This window comes from Hypanus sabinus, chromosome 13 (assembly GCF_030144855.1).
Source record: "Hypanus sabinus isolate sHypSab1 chromosome 13, sHypSab1.hap1, whole genome shotgun sequence".
In the NCBI taxonomy this organism is placed as follows: Eukaryota; Metazoa; Chordata; class Chondrichthyes; order Myliobatiformes; family Dasyatidae; genus Hypanus; species Hypanus sabinus.
This window is the reverse complement of record NC_082718.1, coordinates 108,522,506-108,544,108: the sequence shown is the minus strand read 5'-3', so window position 1 is coordinate 108,544,108 and position 21,603 is coordinate 108,522,506. Positions and strand designations below refer to the sequence as shown.

General features: G+C 40.9%; 2 protein-coding genes across 14 annotated transcripts in view; one reads left to right on the top strand and one right to left on the bottom strand.

The window, feature by feature from the left end:
- si:ch211-102c2.8 (uncharacterized) overlaps window positions 1-21,603 on the top strand; it is a 121,086-nt gene that overhangs the window by 83,121 nt on the left and 16,362 nt on the right. The window contains exon 18 of one of the 10 annotated variants that reach the window (XM_059988419.1): window positions 5,006-8,219. The exons of the other annotated variants lie outside the window; for them this stretch is intronic. The gene's annotated coding sequence lies outside the window, so the exon portion shown is untranslated. Of the gene's footprint in view, window positions 1-5,005; window positions 8,220-21,603 lie in introns of those variants that run through there. 10 annotated transcript variants of the gene reach the window in all.
- Window positions 11,113-21,603, bottom strand: part of ccdc117 (coiled-coil domain containing 117) — a 76,286-nt gene continuing 65,795 nt past the window's right edge. For all 4 annotated transcript variants that reach the window (XM_059988432.1, XM_059988433.1, XM_059988430.1 and 1 more), the window contains 2 exons: window positions 15,948-16,085; window positions 11,113-11,964 (listed from right to left, as the gene is read on the bottom strand). In XM_059988432.1, coding sequence (XP_059844415.1) covers window positions 11,757-11,964; window positions 15,948-16,085 — 346 coding nt within the window. In that variant the 3' untranslated portion in view covers window positions 11,113-11,756. The remainder of the gene's footprint in view (window positions 11,965-15,947; window positions 16,086-21,603) is intronic.

The window sequence follows — 21,603 nt, the reverse complement described above, 5'->3', positions numbered from 1 at the left end:
TGAAAACAAACCAAAACCATTCAGAGTATGAGAGCTGGTACTGTATGACATGCTTTCCACAATAACAAAGTTCCAAAGTTGAAAAAGGTACATTTGATCCTTTATTACAAAACCAGCACAGCTGAACAAACGTGCAGCAATAAAAAACAAAACTAAAACTAGAGAAATTAATATTCCATAGAGGCAGGATTTATGAACATTTGAAGAGGCATAATATGATTAGGAATAGTCAGCATGGCTTTGTCAAGGGCAGGTTGTGCCTTACAAGCTTGATTGAGTTTTTTGAGGATGTGACTAAAGACGTTGATGAAGGTAGAGCCGTAGATGTAGTGTATATGGATTTCAGCAGGGCATTTGATAAGGTACCTCATGCAAGGTTTGTTGAGAAAGTAAGGAGGCATGGGATCCAATGGGACATTGCTTTGTGGATGCAGAACTTGCTTGCCCACAGAAAGCAAAGAGTGGTTGTAGACGGGTCAAATTCTGCATAGAGGTCGGTGACTAGTGGTGTGCCTCAGGGATCTGTTCTGGGACCCCTACTCTTTCTGATTTTTATAAATGACCTGGATGAGGAAGTGGAGGGATGGATTAGTAAATTTGCTGATGACGTAAAGGTTCGGGGTGTGGAGGGCTGTCAGAGGTTACAGGACATTGATAGGATGCAAAACTGGGCTGAGAAGTGGCAGATGGAGTTCAACCCAGATAAGTGTGAGGTGGTTCATTTTGGTAGGTCAAATATGATGGCAGAATATAGTATTAATGGTAAGACTCTTGGCATTGTGGAGGCTCAGAGAGAACTTGGGGTCCAAGTCCATAGGACACTCAAAGCTGCTGCGCAGGTTGACTCTGTGGTTAAGGCGACATAAAGTGGATTGGCATTCATCAATCGTGGGATTGAGTTTAAGTGCCGAGAGGTAATGTTGCAGCTATATAGGACTTGGAATACTGTGCTCAATTCTGGTCGCCTCACTACTGGAAGGAAGTGGAAACCATAGAAAGGGTGCAGAGGAGATTTACAAGGATGTTGACTGGATTAGGGAGCATGCCTTATGAGAATAGGTTGAGTGAACTGGGCCTTTTCTCCTTGGAGTGATGGAGGATGAGAGGTGACCTGATAGAGGTGTACAAGATGATGAGAGGCATTGATTGAGTGGATAGTCTGAGGCTTTTTCCGTAGGGCTGAAATGGCTAGCACAAGAGGGCATAGTTTTAAGGTGCTTGGAAGTAGGTATGGAGGAAATGCCAGGGGTAAGTTTTTTAAGCAAAGAGTGGTGAGTGTTTGGAATGGGCTGCTGGCAGTAGAGGCGAAAATGATGGGGTCTTCTAAGAGACTCCTGGATAAGTACATGGACCTTAGAAAAATAGATGGCTATGGGTAAGCCTAGGTAGTTTCTAAGGTAAGGACATGTTTGGCACAGCTTTGTGGACTGAAGGGCCTGTATTGTGCTGTAGGTTTTCTATGTTACTATTTAGCACAACTGAACATAATTAGAGCATTTAAGAGTTCTAATAGTGTAATAAAGGAAGTAACATATTTAAGTGGTCAACAACAAAAAAGTCACCCCGTGGCTCAATCCCTGGGTCCAACTCTCAACTAGACTAAACTGAAATAACTGAGAAAGAGAGAATGAAAACAATTGGAAAAGATAAATAAAATTTATTTATAAATAAATAAATTTAAACAATGTAAGCCGTGCAGCTATTTTCTGTCTATAATGTATTTTGAGTTGTGCATATATTATGGGTAGTTGGGGCACGGTAGAAGCAAATGACTATAGTTACATATTCTCTCTTTCATTCCTACACCCTAGAGCATATTCTCCTACCCCATTGAGTCAGACCTTAAGCCCACAACCCCGCCCTCCAAGCTCTCCATGAGAACATTTTACCTCAGTAGGGATGGGACTCCAGTCTAGTTCTGATACCCCAGGACTTCCTTCCAGTACACTTTCCAACCACACATTCCTCCATATTATTTCTTACCCTTTAACACATGGTAATTGCATCAATGTTACGGTTAATACCTTATTAGCCCTGCTTAATCTGGTTTTGAAAAATTGCCTTTCTCTCTTATGTTTTGCTCTCGGGCAACAAACAACTTGGATTCACATCTGTTCCCCAAACTACAAGTTCCTTTTTCATCATCTTAACTAATGTCCCAGATAGCAATATTCATGGAAATCTTGCTTTTAAGGGGTGAAGGAAAGATGAATTCACAATTTCCAACTGTTCACTTGACTTCCTGACAATGATAAAAACTGGCAGTCATTTCATAGTATGTCCATTAGTTTTATTATCAAAAGCATTTGAATCATTCTCCTTTCCAGAACCAAATGACATCAAAAAGACCATCATGAATCAGGGGAAAGCAAACCAGAATCAACATTTGTATATCCTTGATGAACTATAGTGGGCCACACCCTGGAATAGTTTAGTACCAAGAAAGATTTGTCAGCTTGTTCACTTACCCTCTCAGGCACACCAGTGGCTGATGTTTCATTCCAAGCACTGATGGAACATGGTGAAAGGCCAAAGGATCAGTACTGTATTGTATTGAGAAGGGCAGGGTGGGTGTGTAAATGTGCTTTACATATGTTCAGTTATGTTGTCCATACAAATACAATTAGAAGAACTTTTTAAAGTTTGTAAACATTGCCCACTCACCCAAAGTAACTGAGGGCTGATGACTTCACTTTCCTCAAAAAAAGTTATAAACCACAACTCCCTTAGCTTCAGCAGAGCCATGGAAGGGGATAAAATCAGATGAAATGGTAAAGTGCATAACTGGGGAAGGGCTAACGTTGAAGGGATGAGGCAGGAACTAGCAAGAGTAAATTGGAAACAGGTGTTCAAAGGGGAAAGCACAGATGTGGGAGAAGTTTAGGGACCACTTGAGCTGGGATCAGGATAGGTTTGTCTCATTGAGGCAAGGAAAAAATGGTAGGAAAAGGGAACCATGGCTGACGAAACATGTGAGGCAACTCGTCAAGAGGAAAAAGGAAGCATATGTTAGATATAAGAAGCAGGAAGTAGGAGGGGCTTATGAGAAATATAGGGTAGCCAGGAAGGAGCTAAAGAAAGGACTTAGGAGAGCTCGAAGGGGGCATGAGAAGGCCTTAGCATGTAGGATTAAGGAGAACCCCAAAGCATTCTATGCATATGTGAAGAATAGGAGGATGACGAGAATGAAGGTGGGACGTTTAAAGGATAAAGAGGACAACATGTGCCTGGAGGCGGAGGAGATTGGGGAGGTCCTAAATGAATACTTTGCATCAGTATTCACAAGTGAAAAGGATCTTGATCAGGATAAGGTCGAAGTAGAGCGGGCCTGTGTGCTGGACAATGTGGAGATTAGGGAAGAAGTAGTGCTGGATCTTCTTAAAAACATTAAGATTGATAAATCCCCAGGGTCAGATATGATACACCCCAGGTTGTTGTGGGAATTGAGAGAAGAGATCGCAGGAGAACTAGCCATGATCTTTGAATCCTCTTTGGCTGCAGGGTAAGTGCTGGAGGACTGGAGAATGGCAAATGTAGTTCCCTTGTTTAAAAAAGGTAATAGGGAGAAACCTGGGAACTATAGACCGGTGAGTCTTAAGTCAGTGGTATGCAAACTACTGGAAAGGATTCTTAAGGATAGGATCTATGAGCATTTGGAGAGGTCCAGTCTACTCGTGGATAGTCAACATGGCTTTGTGAAGGGAAGATTGTGCCTCACAAGCCTGATTGAGTTTTTTGAAGAGGTAACAAAAGAAATTGATGAGGGTAGGGCAGTGGATGTGTTCTACATGGACTTTAGCATGAGAGACTCATCCAGAAAGTCATGAGGCATGGGATAAGTGGAACCTTGGCTGTTTGGATAAAAAATTAGCTTAAAGGAAGAAAGCAGAGGGTAGTTGTGGAAGGAAAGTATTCTGCCTGGAGGTCAGTAACTAGTGGAGTGCTGCAGGGATCTGTCCCGGGACCCCTGCTATTTGTGATTTTTATAAATAACCGGAATGTATAAGTGGAAGGATGGGTGAGTAAGTTTGCGGATGACACGAAGATTGGAGGAGTTGTGGATGGAGCTATAGGTGGTCGAAGATTACAAGAGGATATAGACAGGCTGCAGAGTTGGCAGAAAAATGGCAGCTGGAGTTCAATCTGGACAAGTGTGAGGTGATACATTTTGGAAGGACAAACCAGAAGACTGAATACAAGATTAATGGTCAGTTACTTAAGAGTGTGGATGAACAAAGGGACCTTGGGGTTCAAATCCATATATCCCTCAAGGTCGCTACACGGGTTGATAGGGTAGTTAGGAAGGCCTTTGGGATGCTAGGCTTCATTAACGGGGATCGAGTTCAAGAGTAGAGAGGTCATGTTGCAACTCTACAAATTTCTGATGAGACCGCACTTGGGAGTATTGTGTTCAATTCTGGTCATCTCATTATAGGAAGGATGTGGAAGCTATGGAGAGGGTGCAGAGGAGATTTACCAGGATGTTGCCTGGATTGGAGAAAAAGCCATATGAAGCAAGGTTAGCAGAGCTGGGACTTTTCTCTTTGGAGCATAGAAGAATGAGAGGGGACTTGATAGAGGTCTACAAGATTATGAGAGGCATAGATAGGGTGGATAGTCAGTACCTGTTTCCCAGGGCACCAACAGCAAACACCAGAGGGCATATGTACAAAATTAAGGGAGGGAAGTTTAGAGGAGACATCGGGGTAGGTTTTTTTTTACACAGAGGGTTGTGAGTGCCTGGAATGACTTGCCAGGGATGGTGGTGGAGGCTAAAACAGTAGGGGTATTTAAGAGCCTCTTGGATTGGTACATGGATGAAGGAAAAATGGAGGGTTATGGGATAGTGTGGGTTTAGTACTTTTTTTAAGGGTTATATGGGTCAGCACAACATGGAGGGCTGAAGGGCCTGTACTGTGCTGTAGTGTTCTATGGTTCTATGGTTCATGGATTCCGAAGGAAAGATGTGGCAAGTTCAGTAGCATCTTTTCTTCCTTCTCTCCAGGATCTGCTTAAGAACTAATCAGAACAGAAGACTACTTCCAGAGAAAATCATTTCACTCAGCTTCTTCCATTTTCCAGAGTGAGATTACATGCAATCCGAGCCACTCATTATTCCAACATATTGAGCTCAGACTGGAGTACATCTGGCAAACATGGAGAAGGCCAGAAGCAAAACAATTCTATGAGGAAAGCCAGATTGAGTACCATACAGCATAAATTATTTGAATATATTTTTAAAGCTCTTATTTAATGTTGAGCTCCTTAATTCTTTACAAAATGGCACAGCTAAGAGCCTTGCACTGGATTAACTAAAGCTGTAAAACTCTACTGACAGAATTAATTTATTACATGCTTACCAGGGGATTGAAGCAAGAATAGACTGTAGAAATTCAAGTTGTTGCATTTGACTGCAACTTCTGATAAAGCAAAGGCTATTAACACAGTTAGTTTCAGGTGATCACTCTCAAGTATCCTTTGATTAATAAGAATTTAATATACTTGAGATTGCACTGTATGCACATACATGTACATTATTCTAAACAATAGGCAAAATGGTAATTTCTGTAGATTTTTCTAATATACATAAATATTAAAAATGAATATGTTCAAAAATTTGGCATTAAAAAGTGTTTATATCAAGCAGCAATTACAGGGATAGATTAAACTCTAAGAACATTCATATTTTTAAGGTTGGTGCAAGAATTCCGATGTTATATTTAAAGACAGCATCATTCATAATGTCGCAACCTCAGAGGCGACCAATTAAAAAGTGTACAGTACCGTATGAAAGTCTTGGGCGTGTGTAAAAAAAATCTGTAAAGCAAAGAAGCTTTCAAAAAAATTAAATGAAAAGTTTCTAAGTATCAAAAGATTACTATAAAGAACAATAAACAGTAAAATACTAAATCAAATGAATATTTTATATGACCACTCTTTGCCTTTAAAGCTGCATCAATTCACCTGGTACATTGTCGTGCAGTTTTGCAAAAATAAGTCGTCTGTTAAGTTGTTCCAAATATCTTGGAGAACTTACCAAAGTTCTTCTGCAGACATTCGAGGTCTCAATTATTTTCCCCCCAGGTAATCCCAGACAGTTTCATGATGTTGAGATCAGGACACTTTGGAGGCTACTCTGAGGCAAAACTCCTTGTTCTTCTTTTCACTGAAGATAGCTTTTGATGGCCTTGGATGCGTATTTGGGGTCTGCTGCAGAATGAAGTTGGGATTGATCAGATGCCTCCTTGATGGTACTGTGTGATGAATAAGAATCTGCCTGTATTTCTCAGCATTGAGGATCCCGTTAATTCTGACCAGATCACCAACTCCTTTTGCAGAAATGCAGCTCCAAACCTGCAGAGAACTTCCTCTGTGCTTCACTGTTGGCGGCAGACACCCATCCATGTAACACACTCCAGCTTTTCTACAAACTACCTCTTGTTTGAGCTAAAAATTTCAAATCTTGACTCCTCAGTCCAGAGCACTTGTTGCCATTGTTCAGTACCCCATTCCCTGTGTTTTTGTGCGTAGTTGAGTCTCTTGGCTTTGTTTCTACTTTTGAGGAGTTTTTTTTTGCCAGCAATTCTTCTATGAAAGCCACTTCTGACAAGACCTCTGGACTGTAGAGCAGTGTACCTGGGTTCCTGTGGTTTCTGTGAGTTCAGAGTTGATAGCAGTGCTGATTTCTTCCAATTTCCAATTCAGTTTGATGCGTCTCCCATCTGCTGTACTCAAGTTTTTATAGCTGACCACTGCCTTTCTGGTCCTCAACCTTACCCGTTTCTTTGTTCTTCTTCAAAAATGCTTGGATAACACATATTGAAACACCTGCCTACTGCGAAATTTCTGCTTGTAAGAGACCTTGCTGATGCAGGATGACTTCCTTGTATCTTCTTGTGATGCTCACTCTACCATGGTATAAGAATTGATGATTTGAAGGGTAAACTGTTACATCTGCAACACCCTCACTTTTAGTTTGGTTGTCCTTCGCCCAGTATGATTCCTTCTACACGTTTCTGTTTCAGTTAATTAGTTTAGCTCATTCGACTTGTTATAAGACATAGAAGCACAAATAGGCCATTTGGTCCATCGAGTCTACTCTGCCATTTAATTATGGGTGACCCTTTTCTCACCTCCTCAGCCCCACCTCTGGCCTTCTCCCTGTAACCTTCAATACCATGTCCAATCAAGAACATGTCACTCTCTGCCTTAAATACACCAAATGACCTAGCCTCCACAGCTGCCCGTGGTAAGAAATTACACAAAATCACCACGCTCTGGCTAAAGAAATTTCTCCGCAGCTGTTTTAAATGGACGCCCCACTATTCTGAGGCTGTGCCCTCGACCTAGACTCCCCCACCATGGGAAACATCCTTTCCACATCTACTCTGTCTAAGCCTTTCAACATTCAAAAGGTTTTAATGAAATTCCCCCTCATCCTTCTAAATTCCAGCAAGTACAGGGCCAGAGCCACAAATGTTCCTCGTATGATAACCCCTTCATTCTCAGAATCATTCTTGTGAACCCTCTCCAAATCCAGCACATCTTTTCTTAGATGAGAAGCCCAACACTGTTCACAATACTCAAGGTGAGGCATCACCAGTGCCTTATAAAGCCTCAGCATCACATCCCTGCTCTTGTATTCTGGACCTCTTGAAATTAATGCTAACATTGCATTTGACTTCCTTACCACTGACTCAACCTGGAAGTTAACCTGGGTGTTCTGCACAAGGACTCCCAAGTCCCCTTGCATCTCAGATTTTTGGATTTTTTCCTCATTTAGAAAATAGTTTGCACATTTATTTCTACTACCAAGGTGCATGGCCATGTACTTTTCAACATTATATTTCATTTGCTATTCTCTTACATATTCTCCTAAAATCTAAGTCCTTCTGCAGCCTACCTGTTTCTCAACACTACCTGCCCCTCCACCAATCTTTGTATCATCTACAAACTTGGTAACAAAGCCATCTAATCCATCATCTAAAGCATTGTAACAGCATTAAAAGAAGCGTTCCCAACACCGAACCCTGCAGAGCACTAGTCACTATGTCACTAGTCACTATGTCATTTACTTTTCTCCTTGTCCATTCAAGATTGTTTAATGTCATTTCCTGTACACAAGTGTAAAAGAGACCTAAATTATTGGTGCTCCAGATCCAAAACACAAAATACAAAGAACACAATAAAAACAGAAGATAGCTTATATACATAGATTGATTGTAAAGTGACAGTAGGCTGTATGTAAGATGACAAGAAATAATAAAGTAGTAATTGGAGTTATTAAGAGAAGCTGTCAATCAGCCTTACTGATTGGGGAAGTTTTAAGTCTTGTAGTTCTGGTGTGGATGCAACGTGGCCTTCTCCCTGATGGAAGTAGGGTAAACAGTCCATGAGCAAGGTGGGATCCTTCATGATGCTACTGACTCTTTTCCAGCACCTCCTGTATTTATATCTTTGATGGCAAGTAGGCTGGGCCAGTGATGCTTTGCACCCTCCACCACAGCTGACAGACTCTCAGCCATATTTGTTCCACTTCCTACAATTGTGCATGAAACACTTTGCAAAAAGGATGTTTTCTCTCCTCCTCATCCAGCAGCCTCCACATTTAACTGATCTGCTATGATTTTTGGCACCTTGAATTAAATGCCAGCACCAGATAGCATGCCCTCTACTCCCAGCATTTCAAAGGAAACTCTCCATTAATATCTTGCAGGTTTGGTTTCACTTTCACCGATATCCATTCCCTTTCTCACAGCATCCACCCAGGCAATCCATTGTCCAACCTGCCTCCATCTCTCAACTCCATCCCTCCCTAGCTCATCCTGCCCCTCATTCACCGTTCCTCATTCCACCAAATACTTCGGGCTCCTGCCTCACCACCCTTTCTCCTCTTTATACTGGCCATCTCGCCTCTCCACTTAGTCCTGATACAGGATTTCAACCCAAAACACAGACAATTTCTTCCCACTCCCAACAGATGCTGCTCAAGTTGCAGCTTGTTTAGAGCTTCATAATTCCCAATGACCCAGCATCTGGGACATAAGTTACCCTCCTCTCCATTCAGTGAGGCCCTGGTTCCTGAACTCCGTTTCCTCTTACCTGTAAAGATTTTTTATTTGATATAACACTGCATTATAAATGTGAATTAACATTGGTATTAATAATAGAACATTTAAGTTTCAAAAATCTGCCAATGTCCCCTAAATCCCAAGCATACCAGATTATAGGTTTCACTACATTCTGCTAAGGGAAATGCAACATCTTCCCATCAAGATTTGAACTATTATCATGATTATCTCAGCATGAGTGAATCAAATTACTCTGGTCAATAGATGATGCCAAGTTGTGATGTCTGTTGAGGTCATGGCTCAGACTTAGTTGTTCTTGTTAATTTGTAAAGATGGCTTTGGGTCCATTGATGAGGGGAATGAGGGATCAGGGGAAATATATGGAGAGTCAGGGCAGGAGCTGATGTCCAGATCACAGCATTCCATGGTAGAAGGCCAGTATACCTATAGGTGGATGTAGGGTTGGCAGGCTCTGTGGACGAGGGTGAGACTACTCCCCCACCGCCCCCAAGGGATTGGAGGTCTTTGCAAGTCTGGAATTCATGGCTTAGAGGTCGAAGGTTGAAAACTGAAGCCAGTGAATCTGGAAGTCAAGAACCAATGGTCGAAGCCCCAAGCCAGGGACTGAAAGTTGGAGGCTTGTTTTACTGTTCTGTTTTATTTGTACTATTATTGTTATTGTATAGCTCTGCCATACATTGTGGGCATGCTATGTTGGCACCAGGATGAATGATGACACTTGCAGGTGTCCTACCACATCCTGATGATGTATTAGTATTAACTGTTAACACAAATGATGCATTTTACTGCAAGTTTCAATGTACATTTGATAAATAAATTAATCTGAATCAATACTATGTAGGGAACCAAATCCTGGATCATTCACACTGGCATTTTTAAAAATCTCCAAGACAAGTACAATGTCAGACTTCATATCCGATTGAAAGAGCAAAACAAAATGGCCAAAATATCTTTCAACAGCCATCCACCTGCCTGAGCTGACCGGTTACATCACAATAAGCATGATGATTCTACCAAGGGCAGGTTGATCTCCAGCTGATTGGAATTGCAAGCACTAATTCTACTCTTGAATGGCTTGACAGAAGTCTACCCAAGGATCACAGGTATCTAATACCCAGTGAAACAGCTCAGCATCTCAGACCTACTTCATGCAGCCAAAGTCAGCTCCATACTGACAGTTTGAATGCTACGAGTTGATCGATAATTTTTTGTGAAACTGGTTTACACTTTTTCCATAAGCAATATTTGGGTGTGGGAGAAGTCTCTGAAGGCAAACACGGAGATGCTTAAAATGTAACAAAAATGCAAAAACTAGGATATCATTGCTGAATCCAAAACTATAACCAAAGCTCAACTCAGCTTTAGGTAACAAACATTACAAATCCATTGTAAGAATTGGTTTTAAGAAGTGATGCACAAAGACTGGAAGCTTCTGCAAACCTGTAGAGAACTCAGTGGTGTAGCTGAAGCCCTTGTTGGATTGATCGATTACCAGTCAGATGATAGGTTCTCAGCTGGTGGCCAATCTTCCAGTAAGAAATGCACAACTGACAATAATTTGAGGAGAATCTGCTAGCAAATGATTAGAAAATTTACCCCAATGTTACAGAGAGGTATTATTTGAAACAGGTTTATTCTTCTTCCTGTATTACTGGCGAAAGATAAGGAGAAGAAGAGGAAGAAGAAAGGGTGTGAGAGTGAGAAGAAATGCAGGATGGGCAAGGGTGGTATGATCAAATGAAAAATTTCAAAAGCAAAATTTTTACCAAGACCATTCCAAGAACACCTAAAAGCTTTACAAAAGATGCAAAATACATGTATGACACCTCAGAAAGGACCGCAAATTTCTACTAAGATCAGAACCTTTAAAAATAGAGAGATAAATAGGATCCACCATGAGCAATTCCTCATTGTCTGCTTGCACTATATTAGAGTGAACTCAGGCTCAACACTCCCACAGCACTGCTACCTTAAGTATTAGGTATTTTATTTTTTTTTCCTCCCCAAAACAAGTACATACTGAAAGATCAATGGCTATAACAAGAAGAGATCCTTAAGTAAAAGGTTCAGTTTCTTTTTTTTTTATTCAATTCCCCAGCTAGTATTTAGTTTTCTCTTCATTTGTTATAGTGCAAGAAAAGCTATTTTTTATCTTAAGCTCAATAACAAAAGTTCATATTAAAAACTTTTCCAGCCAAGAGTGAAACAATGCTTCAATGAACATCCATATAGCATAAAATTCTCTTGTATACTCCTTGGAATGCTTCTACTAGTTCCCTATCTCTTCATGTATTACATAACAAATAGCATTTCAAGAGCATTATAAATTACGGTACTTACTTTCTCAAAACTAACCACAAGTAATTATTTGACACTGGACAGCCTATGGCTGATTATCCCAGATCTGCGATCAAAGATAAACTGGGTGCAATAGGAACAGACTTCAAAAATATATAAAGAATATCCATGTGCAGTACAGACACTATATAGACTGCAGCCAGGACTAGTTTCAGTGTTTGGTTTATGCAAGAACAGTTGGGCCATCAAAATCTTAATGTCACTTAAAACTTTTTAAACTTTAACAAAATATTCCATTCCCTGCTGATGGAGAATCTCGGCAAGTTACAATGCTTTTACCCCACAGATCTGTGCTGCAAGCTGTCTCTAAAGCTCCATGTCCTCTTCAAGTGTGTTGGTTTGATTCATATCACCACACATTAAGGATGAATCCAGTTTTGTGCTCTTGTATAAATCAGGATCACACTGTAGCTCCCTATGCTTGGACTTCCTTTGCTCTGTTAATGCTGCAAGTTTATCTGAAAGAGGTTCACATGGGGGTCTCCAAAGAACAAGTTCCATGCATGGACGATTCCTAAGATAGTAAGAAAGGAAAAAAATTATTAGAGGGTTCAGGGACAACGTACAGAGCAGGCCAAAGCACAGTAACAAGAATCTACATGGTTAGTTAAAAGAGGACTGATCTGATAGAAAACAATGAATGAGAATTTTCTAGTTTGCAAGCTATAATAAAAGATTAGTACTGGGGCCTTGACTATTTGCAATTTGTATTACCATATAACAATCACAGCACGGAAACAGGCCATCTCGGCCCTCCTAGTCCGTGCCGAACTCAATCTCACCTAGTCCCACCTACCCGCACTCAGCCCATAACCCTCCACTCCTTTCCTGTCCATATACCTATCCAATTTTACCTTAAATGACACAACTGAACTGGCCTCTACTACTTCTACAGGAAGCTCATTCCACACAGCTATCACTCTTTGAGTAAAGAAATACCCCCTCGTGTTTCCCTTAAACTTCTGCCCCCTAACTCTCAAATCATGTCTAGTTTGAATCTCCCCTACTTTCAATGGAAACAGCCTATTCACGTCAACTCTATCTATCCCTCTCAAAATTTTAAATACCTCGATCAAATCCCCCCTCAACCTTCTACGCTCCAATGAATAGAGACCTAACTTGTTCAACCTTTCCCTGTAACTTAAGTGCTGAAACCCAGGTAACATCCTAGTAAATCGTCTCTGCACTCTCTCTAATTTATTGATATCTTTCCTATAATTCGGTGACCAGAACTGCACACAATATTCTAAATTTGGCCTTACCAATGCCTTGTACAATTTTAACATTACATCCCAACTTCTGTACTCAATGCTCTGATTTATAAAGGCCAGCGTTCCAAAAGCCTTCTTCACCACCCTATCTACATGAGACTCCACCTTCAGGGAACTATGCACTGTTATTCCTAGATCTCTCTGTTCCACTGCATTTCTCAATGCCCTACCATTTACCCTGTATGTTCTATTTGGATTATTCCTGCCAAAATGTAGAACCTCACACTTCTCAGCATTAAACTCCATCTGCCAACGTTCAGCCTATTCTTCTAACCGGCATAAATCTCCCTGCAAGCTTTGAAAACCCACCTCATTATCCACAACACCTCCTAACTTAGTATCATCGGCATACTTACTAATCCAATTTACCACCCCATCATCCAGATCATTTATGTATATTACAAACAACACTGGGCCCAAAACAGATCCCTGAGGCACCCCACTAGTCACCGGCCTCCATCCTGATAAACAATTATCCACCACTACTCTCTGGCATCTCCCATCTAGCCACTGTTGAATCCATTTTATTACTCCAGCATTAATACCTAATGACTGAACCTTCTTAACTAACCTTCCAAGTGGAACTTTGTCAAAGGCTTTGCTGAAGTCCATATAGACTACATCCACTGCCTTACCCTCATCAACATTCCTCGTAACTTCTTCAAAAAATTCAATAAGGTTTGTCAAACATGACCTTCCACGCACAAATCCATGCTGGCTACTCCTAATCAGATCCTGTCTATCCAGATAATTATTAATACTATCTCTAAGAATACTTTACATTAATTTACCCACCACTGATGTCAAACTGACAGGTCTATAATTTCTAGGTTTACTTCTAGAACCCTTTTTAAACAATGGAACCACATGAGCAATACGCCAATCCTCCGGCACAATCCCCGTTTCTAATGACATCTTAAAGATCTCCGTCAGAGCTCCTGCTATCTCTACACAAACTTCCCTCAAGGTCCTGGGGAATATCCTATCAAGACCCGGAGATTTATCCACTTTTAAATTTCTTACAAGTGCCAGTACTACCACCTCTTTAATTGTCATAGGTTCCAAAACTTCCTTACTTGTTTCCCACACCTTACACAATTCAATATCCTTCTCCTTAGTGAATACCGAAGAGAAGAAATCGTTCAAAATCTCTCCCATCTCCCTCGGCTCCACACACAGCTGACAACTCTGATTCTCTAAGGGGCCAATTTTATCCCTCACTATCCTCCCGCTTTTAATATAACTGTAGAAACCTTTCGGATTTACTTTCACCTTATTTGCCAAACCAACCTCGTATCTTCTTTTAGCTTTTCTAATCTCTTTCTTAAGATTCCTTTTACATTCCTCGAGCAATTCCTTTACTCCATGCTGCCTATATCTATTGTAAACATCCCTCTTTTTCTGAACCAAATTTCTAATATCCCTTGAAAACCATGGTGCTTTCAAACCTTTAACCTTTCCTTTCAACCTAACAGGAACATAAAGATTCTGTACCCTCATAATTTCACCCTTAAATGACCTCCATTTCTCTATTACATCCTTCCCATAAAACAACTTGACCCAATCCACTCTCTCTAAATCCCTTCGCATCTCCTCAAAGTTAGCCTTTCTCCAATCAAAAATCTCAACTCTAGGTCCTGTCCTGTCCTTCTCCACAATTATATTGAAGCTAATGCTATTGTGATCACAAGTGCTCCCCAACACATCCATCTGACAGCTGACCTATCGCATTCCCTAACAGGAGATCCAACACTGCCCCATCTCTAGTCGGTACTTCTATGTATTGTTGCAAAAAACTATCCTGCACACATTTCACAAACTCTAAACCATCTAGCCCTTTTACAGAATGAGCTTCCCAGTCTACATGTGGAAAATTAAAATCTCCCACAACCACCACCTTGTGTTTACTACAAATATCTGCTATCTCCTTATACATTTGCTCTTCCAACTCACGCTCCCCATTAGGTGGCCTATAATACACTCCTATCAGTGTTACTACACCTTTCCCCATTCCTCAATTCCACCCAAATAGCCTCCCTAGAGGAGCTCTCTAATCTATCCTTCCAAAGCACCGCCATAAGATTTTCTTGGACAAGCAATGCAACACCTCCTCCTCTGGCCCCTCCTACTCTATCACACGACTTGCAGATGAAGAGACTCAGTGTATTCTACCCATATCTGCTGATAACATATCAGTTTAATTTGCCCAATGTCCATGAAGATTAAATTTGTCAACAATTATTTCATTACCCTTGCTACAAGTTCCCTTTCTTCATGATTGTTATCACTCAACAGTACAGCCATGGTTAGGAGGCTTATGTTCCAAACCCTCCAATAATTAATTAATTTATTTTCTCATCTCCGCCCAAGCTCATTCAACTTTCCGGAGCCAAGATTTCTTACTTTCGGAAATATGGCTGGGAAATCAAGCTGTATGGAGGTCACAGGGGCATGGATTATACAAACAGGGAAATAAAGATGAGAAAATCCAATTTTTTTTGGTCCTTTAACTGCCACATTATTTCTCCCATCCTATTCACCTTTCTACCTTTAAGCTTTCTGCAGTTATGCTGTAGAGGCCCAAAACAAATTTGTGAGATAGCACTCATTCTTGGATTTATGAGGGGTGATTGATAAGTTCGTGGCCTATGGTAGGAGTCAATTTTAGAAAACCTAGCACATTTATTTTTCAACATAGTCCCCTCCTACATGTACACACTTAGTCCAGCAGTTGTGGAGCATATAGATCCCTTCTTTGTAGAAATGGTCCACAACAGGGGTAATTGATAAGCTTGTGGCCTAAGGTAGAAGGAGATGAGTTATACAACTCTCATTATACAAACATACACCAACTCTGAGTGAAAATGCAGAAAGTTTGAAGTTAATAACCCATCTCCTTCTACCTTAAGCCACAAACTTATCAATCACTCCTGCTGTGGACCTCTCCTGGAGGTCCAAAACACCAACTTCTACAAAGAAGGGATCCGTATGCTCCATGACTATTGGACTAAGTGTGTAAATGAAGGAAAAGTAAATGTGCTAGGCTTTCTAAAATTGACTCATTCTACCTTAGGCCACGAACTTATCAATCACCCCTCGTATTATAACTTGCTTTTTCAGAATCAGAAATAACTATTTTTGCTAATATAAAATCATACACCTGTGATAATCCCCCTTCATTAGACTATTAGCAACACATTACACTTCTTTCTGATGTTATACTTACAGGGATTCCATTATTGTACGAGGCAAAACTTCTTCCAGACCATGTTTCAGTTCTTCTCGGAGAGAATCAGACAAGACCAGCACTGGCATATCTGAAATCTCAACTGTGTCAGTTTCTGGATCATCTCTTGTAACTAGCCTGTGAAATTTAAATACAATATAAGGAGTTAACAAGAAGTTGGTTTATATCTGTCTGCTAAGCAACAATTCAACCCATCACTTCTAGGAAATGGAATTCTGCAGTTCCTAAAATGGAATTCAAGGACACCCTAGCAACTAAATCCTACATGTTTAATCCATGCATATATTTTTCCTCTCACCAATTCCTTTTTTTCAAGCCCTGCCAAGTCTTAAACATGTTTATTAAATTGGAATTTTCAGAGGGAATATGATAGTCTCTAATGTCAATTTCTGTAACTTGAAAGCAATTGTTGGCTTCAGGGTCTCCAGGATTATTTTCTTCTTTTGACATTTCCTGACAGATGTTTCAAAAAGTTACATCAAAATCAACACAATATCAATAGCAGGTAAAGCCACTAACAGCTCAAGCTCAAATTCAGTTTATTGTCATTCAACCCTACACATGTGTACTGCCAAATGATCAAACCTTTCTCTGGACCAAGGTGCACAACACAAATATTATCACAAATAAATTAATAATAAGGTTCATTTATGACAAAAGTTAAAAAGTTAACAGTATAACATCACTCATGCTTCGTATGTGCTGAGACCTGGATGATTGCAGGGAGTTTAGTAGCCCTATGACCTGGGGTAAGAAGCTGTCTTCCATTCTAACAGTTCTTGTCTTGATGCTATGGTACCTCCTGCCTGATGGTAGGGTGTCAAAGAGATTGTTAGGCAGATGGGAGGGATCAATGACAATGCCAAGGGCTGTCCATGTCCGTGCAGTGCTTTTGATAAACATCTCTGATGATAGAAGAGAGACCCTGATTATCCTCTCAACAGTCCTCGCAATCCTTTGTATGGACATGAAGTCTGATGCTGTACAATTCACATACCAGACAGTGACGCAGCTGGTCAAGACACTCTTGATGATGCTGTTATAAAAACTCGTAGAATGGTGGGGCTGGGGGGCATCACTCACTTCAGTCTCCTCAGTAAGTGGAGATGCTGCTGTGCTTTATTGACCAAATACACAGAGGTGCTGAAGGACTCGGTGAGATTGTTCGTTATGTTCACTCCCAGAAAACAGGTGTTCCTAACCCTCTTGATGGAGGAGCCATTTATGTGTCGTGAGGAATGGTCAGCCGCATCTTCCTAAAGCTGACAATCATCTCCTTGATTTTTGTTAATGTTGAGACTCTAGTTGTGCTCACACTATTCTACTAGCTGATGTATCTCCTCTCTCCATACTGTCTCCTCATCATTGTTGATGGGACCAACCACTGTTGTATCATCATCAAACTTGATGACTTGGTTTAAACTGAATCTAGCAGTGCAGTCAAGTGTCAGCAGCACAAACGACAGTGGGCTGAGCATGCAGCCCTCGGGGCTACTGGTACTCAGCATGCTGGAGCTACAGATGTTACTGCCAACTGGACTGTGTGGCCTTTCTGTTAAGAAGACCAAGATCCAGTTGCAGAGAGCGGCGTTGAGACTCAACGAGGACAGTTTATCCTTCTAAGGGACGATATAATAAATACCAAGCAGAAGTTAATAAACAGCAGCCTGGAGTGTGAGGCACCATTTTCCAGGTGGGGCAGGACAGAATGGAGTGCAGAGGTTATGGCTTCATCAGTAGATTAATTTAAGCAGGGGTCAAATGGAAAGGGTCTAATGTATCATGAAGAAGGGACAGTGGACTATTTCAAAGAGTTGTTGAAGATGTCTCTTAACTGCGCTGCACAATTCCTCATCACTCAAGCAGGTATGTTATCAAGCACCGCACCTTTAGGTGGGCTGACCCTGCTAGAGTCTTTCTCACATTAGCTGCAGCCAGACTGAGTGCCTCTCTCAAAGGGGAAGGGGGGCCTTCCTCACTGGCACATCATACTGTGCAGAAACTCAAGTGTAAGAGACATTCAGTTTATCAGGGTGAGAAGTGTCACTATCATTAAGATGGACTTGACATCTGTTATGGTCTGAATGCCCTGCCACATGCACCTTGCGTCTCTGGTGTCACAGAAATGGCTGTACAGTATATTCTCTGTGAATAATCCTGCTTTGCCTTCCTGAGGGAGCCGGAAAGCACAGCTGACCTGAGACCCATCTTATTCACCAATCTCTCAACCATAACCAGGCCTCACCTGTCAGCCATAGCTTCTGATAAAAGATGTATTAAATAACAGTGACGTCCCCAAAGCACTTCTGTGTAATAGCTCTCAGATGTCCCATATTGATTGATGTTAATGCGATGGCTGTAACTTGCCAACTTCCTGAACATGTCCGATCAGTATTTTCAACAGACCAGCAAAGCTGAGTTTGCTCCTTCTGGCCAGATCTTTATCTCTCTTTCAACTGGCTTGGCTCATTTAATTAGGAATGCAGGAATTAGCATCAAGTTAAAACCATAAGACAGTGGAGCAGAATTAGGCCATTCTGCCCATCGAGTATGCTCTGCAATTCCATCAAGTCTAATTTATTATCCCTCCCAATCCCATTCTCCTTTGACACCCCGATTAATGAAGAATCTTTCAGCTTCTGCCTCAAATGTACCCAATGACTTTGCCTGCACAGCTATGGCAATGAATTCCATATTCACCACCCTGTGCCTAAAAATACTTTTTATCTCATCCCTGTTTTAAATGAATGTCCCTCAATTCTGAGGCTGTTTTCTCTGGTCCTAGACTCCTTCACTATAAGAAACATCTTCTCTAAATCCATTTTATCTAGGCCTTTCAATATTCTATAGGCTTTAATGAGATTCCCCCCACCCCCTCATTTTTCTAAACTCTAGCAAGCACAGGCCCAGAACCATCAAAAGCTCCTCATACATTAACCTCTTCACAACTGTGATAATTCTCGTGAACCTCTTCTGGATATTCATCAATGCCAGCACATCTCTTTTTAAAGATAAGGGGCCCAAGCTGCTCACAATACTCCCAAGTTCAATCTGACCAAAGCCTTATTAAAGCCTCCTTGCTTTTGTATTCTAGTCCATTCAAAATGAACACTAACATCTCATTTGCCTTCCATTGCATCAATTCAAACTGCAAGCTAACTTTTTAAGGAATCCTGCACGAGGACTCCCAAATTCCTTTGCACCTCTGATTTTTGAATTTTCTCCACATTTAGAAAATAGCCCACATCTTTATTTGTTCCACCAAAGTACATGACCATCTCCTACACTACATTCTTATTGCCCATTCCCCCAATCTGTCTAAATTCTTCTGCAGACACCCTGCTCCCTTAACACTACCTGCCCCCCCCCAACATATCTTTATATCGTCTGCAACCCTGACCACAAAACCATCAATTCCTCCATCTAAATCACTGACATATAACATGAAAAGAAGTGGTCCCAGCACTGACCTCTGCGACATACCATTAGTCACCAGCAGTCAACCAGAAAAGGCCTGCTTTATTCTCAGTCTATGCCTGCTGCCAGACAGCCAATCTTCTCTCTATACTAGTACCTTTCCTGAAATACCACACTCTTATCTGTCTAACAATCTCTACCAGCCTCATTTACAACACCTTGTCAAAGGCTTACTGAAAATCCAAATAAATAATACCCTCCGGCGCATCTTTATCTATCCTGCTTGTTACATCCTCAAAGAGTTCAAACAGATTTATCAGAAAGATCTCCCTTTGAGAAAACTATGCTGATTTTGGCGATCTTATCATGCTCCAAGTACCCCCAAACCTCATTCTTAAAAATAGATTCCAACATCTTTTGAACCACTGAAGTCAGGCTAATTGGCCTCTATTTTCCTTTTTCCTATTTTCCTCCCTCCCTTCTTAAAGATGGGAGTGACATTTGCAATTTTCCAGTCCTCCAGAACCATTCCTGAATCTAATGCCTCCACAGTCTCTTCAGCTACCACTTTTAGAAGCCCAGGCGTAGTCCATCTGGTCCAGGTGACTTACTACCTTCAGACTTTTCAATTTCCCAAGCACCTTTTCCTTAGTAACAGCAACAACACTCACTTCTTCCTCTTGACACACTCAAATTTCTGACACAAAATATTTATACAGTTCGTCCACTACTTTTTTTCTCCCCATTACGACCTCTTCAGCATCAATTTCCAGTGGTCCCATATCCTCTTTTGCTCTTTATATACTGTATCTGAAAAAAACTTTGTGGCCTCATTTGTATTGTTGGCCAGCTTACCTTCATGTTTCATCTTTTATCTCCTTATGACTTTTTAGTTGCCTTCTATTGCTTTTTTAAAAGCTTCCCAATCCACAACCTTCCCACTAATTTTTGCAATATTCTTCTCTTCTGCTTTCATGCTCTCTTTCATTTCAGCAGTTACCTCATCCTCCCATTACATTACTTGTTCATCTTTGGGATGTATTTAGCCTGTGCCTTCCAAAATTCCCCCAGAAACACCAGCTATTGCTGTTCTGTCATCATCCCTGCTGGTGTCCTCTTCCAATTAACTTTGGCTAGCTCCTCTCTCATGCCTCTGTAATTCCCTTTACTCCACTGTAATAATGATACATCCAATTTTAACTTCTCTTTCTCAAAATGTAGGGCGAATTCTAACATATTATAATCACTTAAGGTTCCTTTACCTTAAACTCCCTAATCAAATCTGGGTCATTACATAACACCCAATCCAGAATTGCTTTTCCCTTAGAGGCCTCAATCAGAAGTAGTTCTAAAAAGCTATCTCATAGGCATTCGATAAATTCCCTCTCTTGGGATCTAGAATCAACCTGATTTTGCCAATAATCAACCTACATATTGAAATCTCCCATAATTATCACAAAATTATCCTTTTTATATGCCTTTTCTATCTCCCAGTGTAATTGGTAGTGTCCACATCCCAGCTATGTTTGGAGGCCTGTATATAACTCCCATCAGGATCTTTTTACCTTGCAATTTGTTAACTTTACCCACAAGGATTCTACATTTTCTGATCCTATGTTACCTCTTTCTAAGAATTACTTTTTTTAAAACTAACGAAGCCATCTCACCTCCTCTGCCTTCCCAGCTGTTCTTTCAGTACAATGTGTATCCTTGGATGTTAAGCTTCCCTACGATCTTTTTTCAGCCGTGACTCAAAGATGTCCACAACATCATACCTGTCAATCTTGAATGGAGCTACAAGATCATATACCTTATTTCGTATACTGTATACATTCAAATGTAATATCTTCAGTCTTGTGTTCATCACCTGTTTTGACTTAGGCCCGTTACACTTTAATTCATGTCACTTACTTCAATTTTGCCCCCATCATTTCCCTGTCCACCTTCAGTCTCACTACACATTGCTTCTTGCTGCATACCAACTGCCCCATCCTCAGCCCTATCACTCCATTTCTCATCCCCTTACCAAATTAGTTTAAATCCTCCCCCACAGCTCTAACAAAAGTGGTCAAAGTATATGAGGTGGGTATAGGAAGCAGCTTTGTATGCACCAGGGATGTTGGTATAGACCAGGGTCTAATGTGTTCTCACCTCTCGTAGCAAAGGTAGAATTTAGGCAATACACTATTTGTGTATAACTGCACACACTATCATCAGG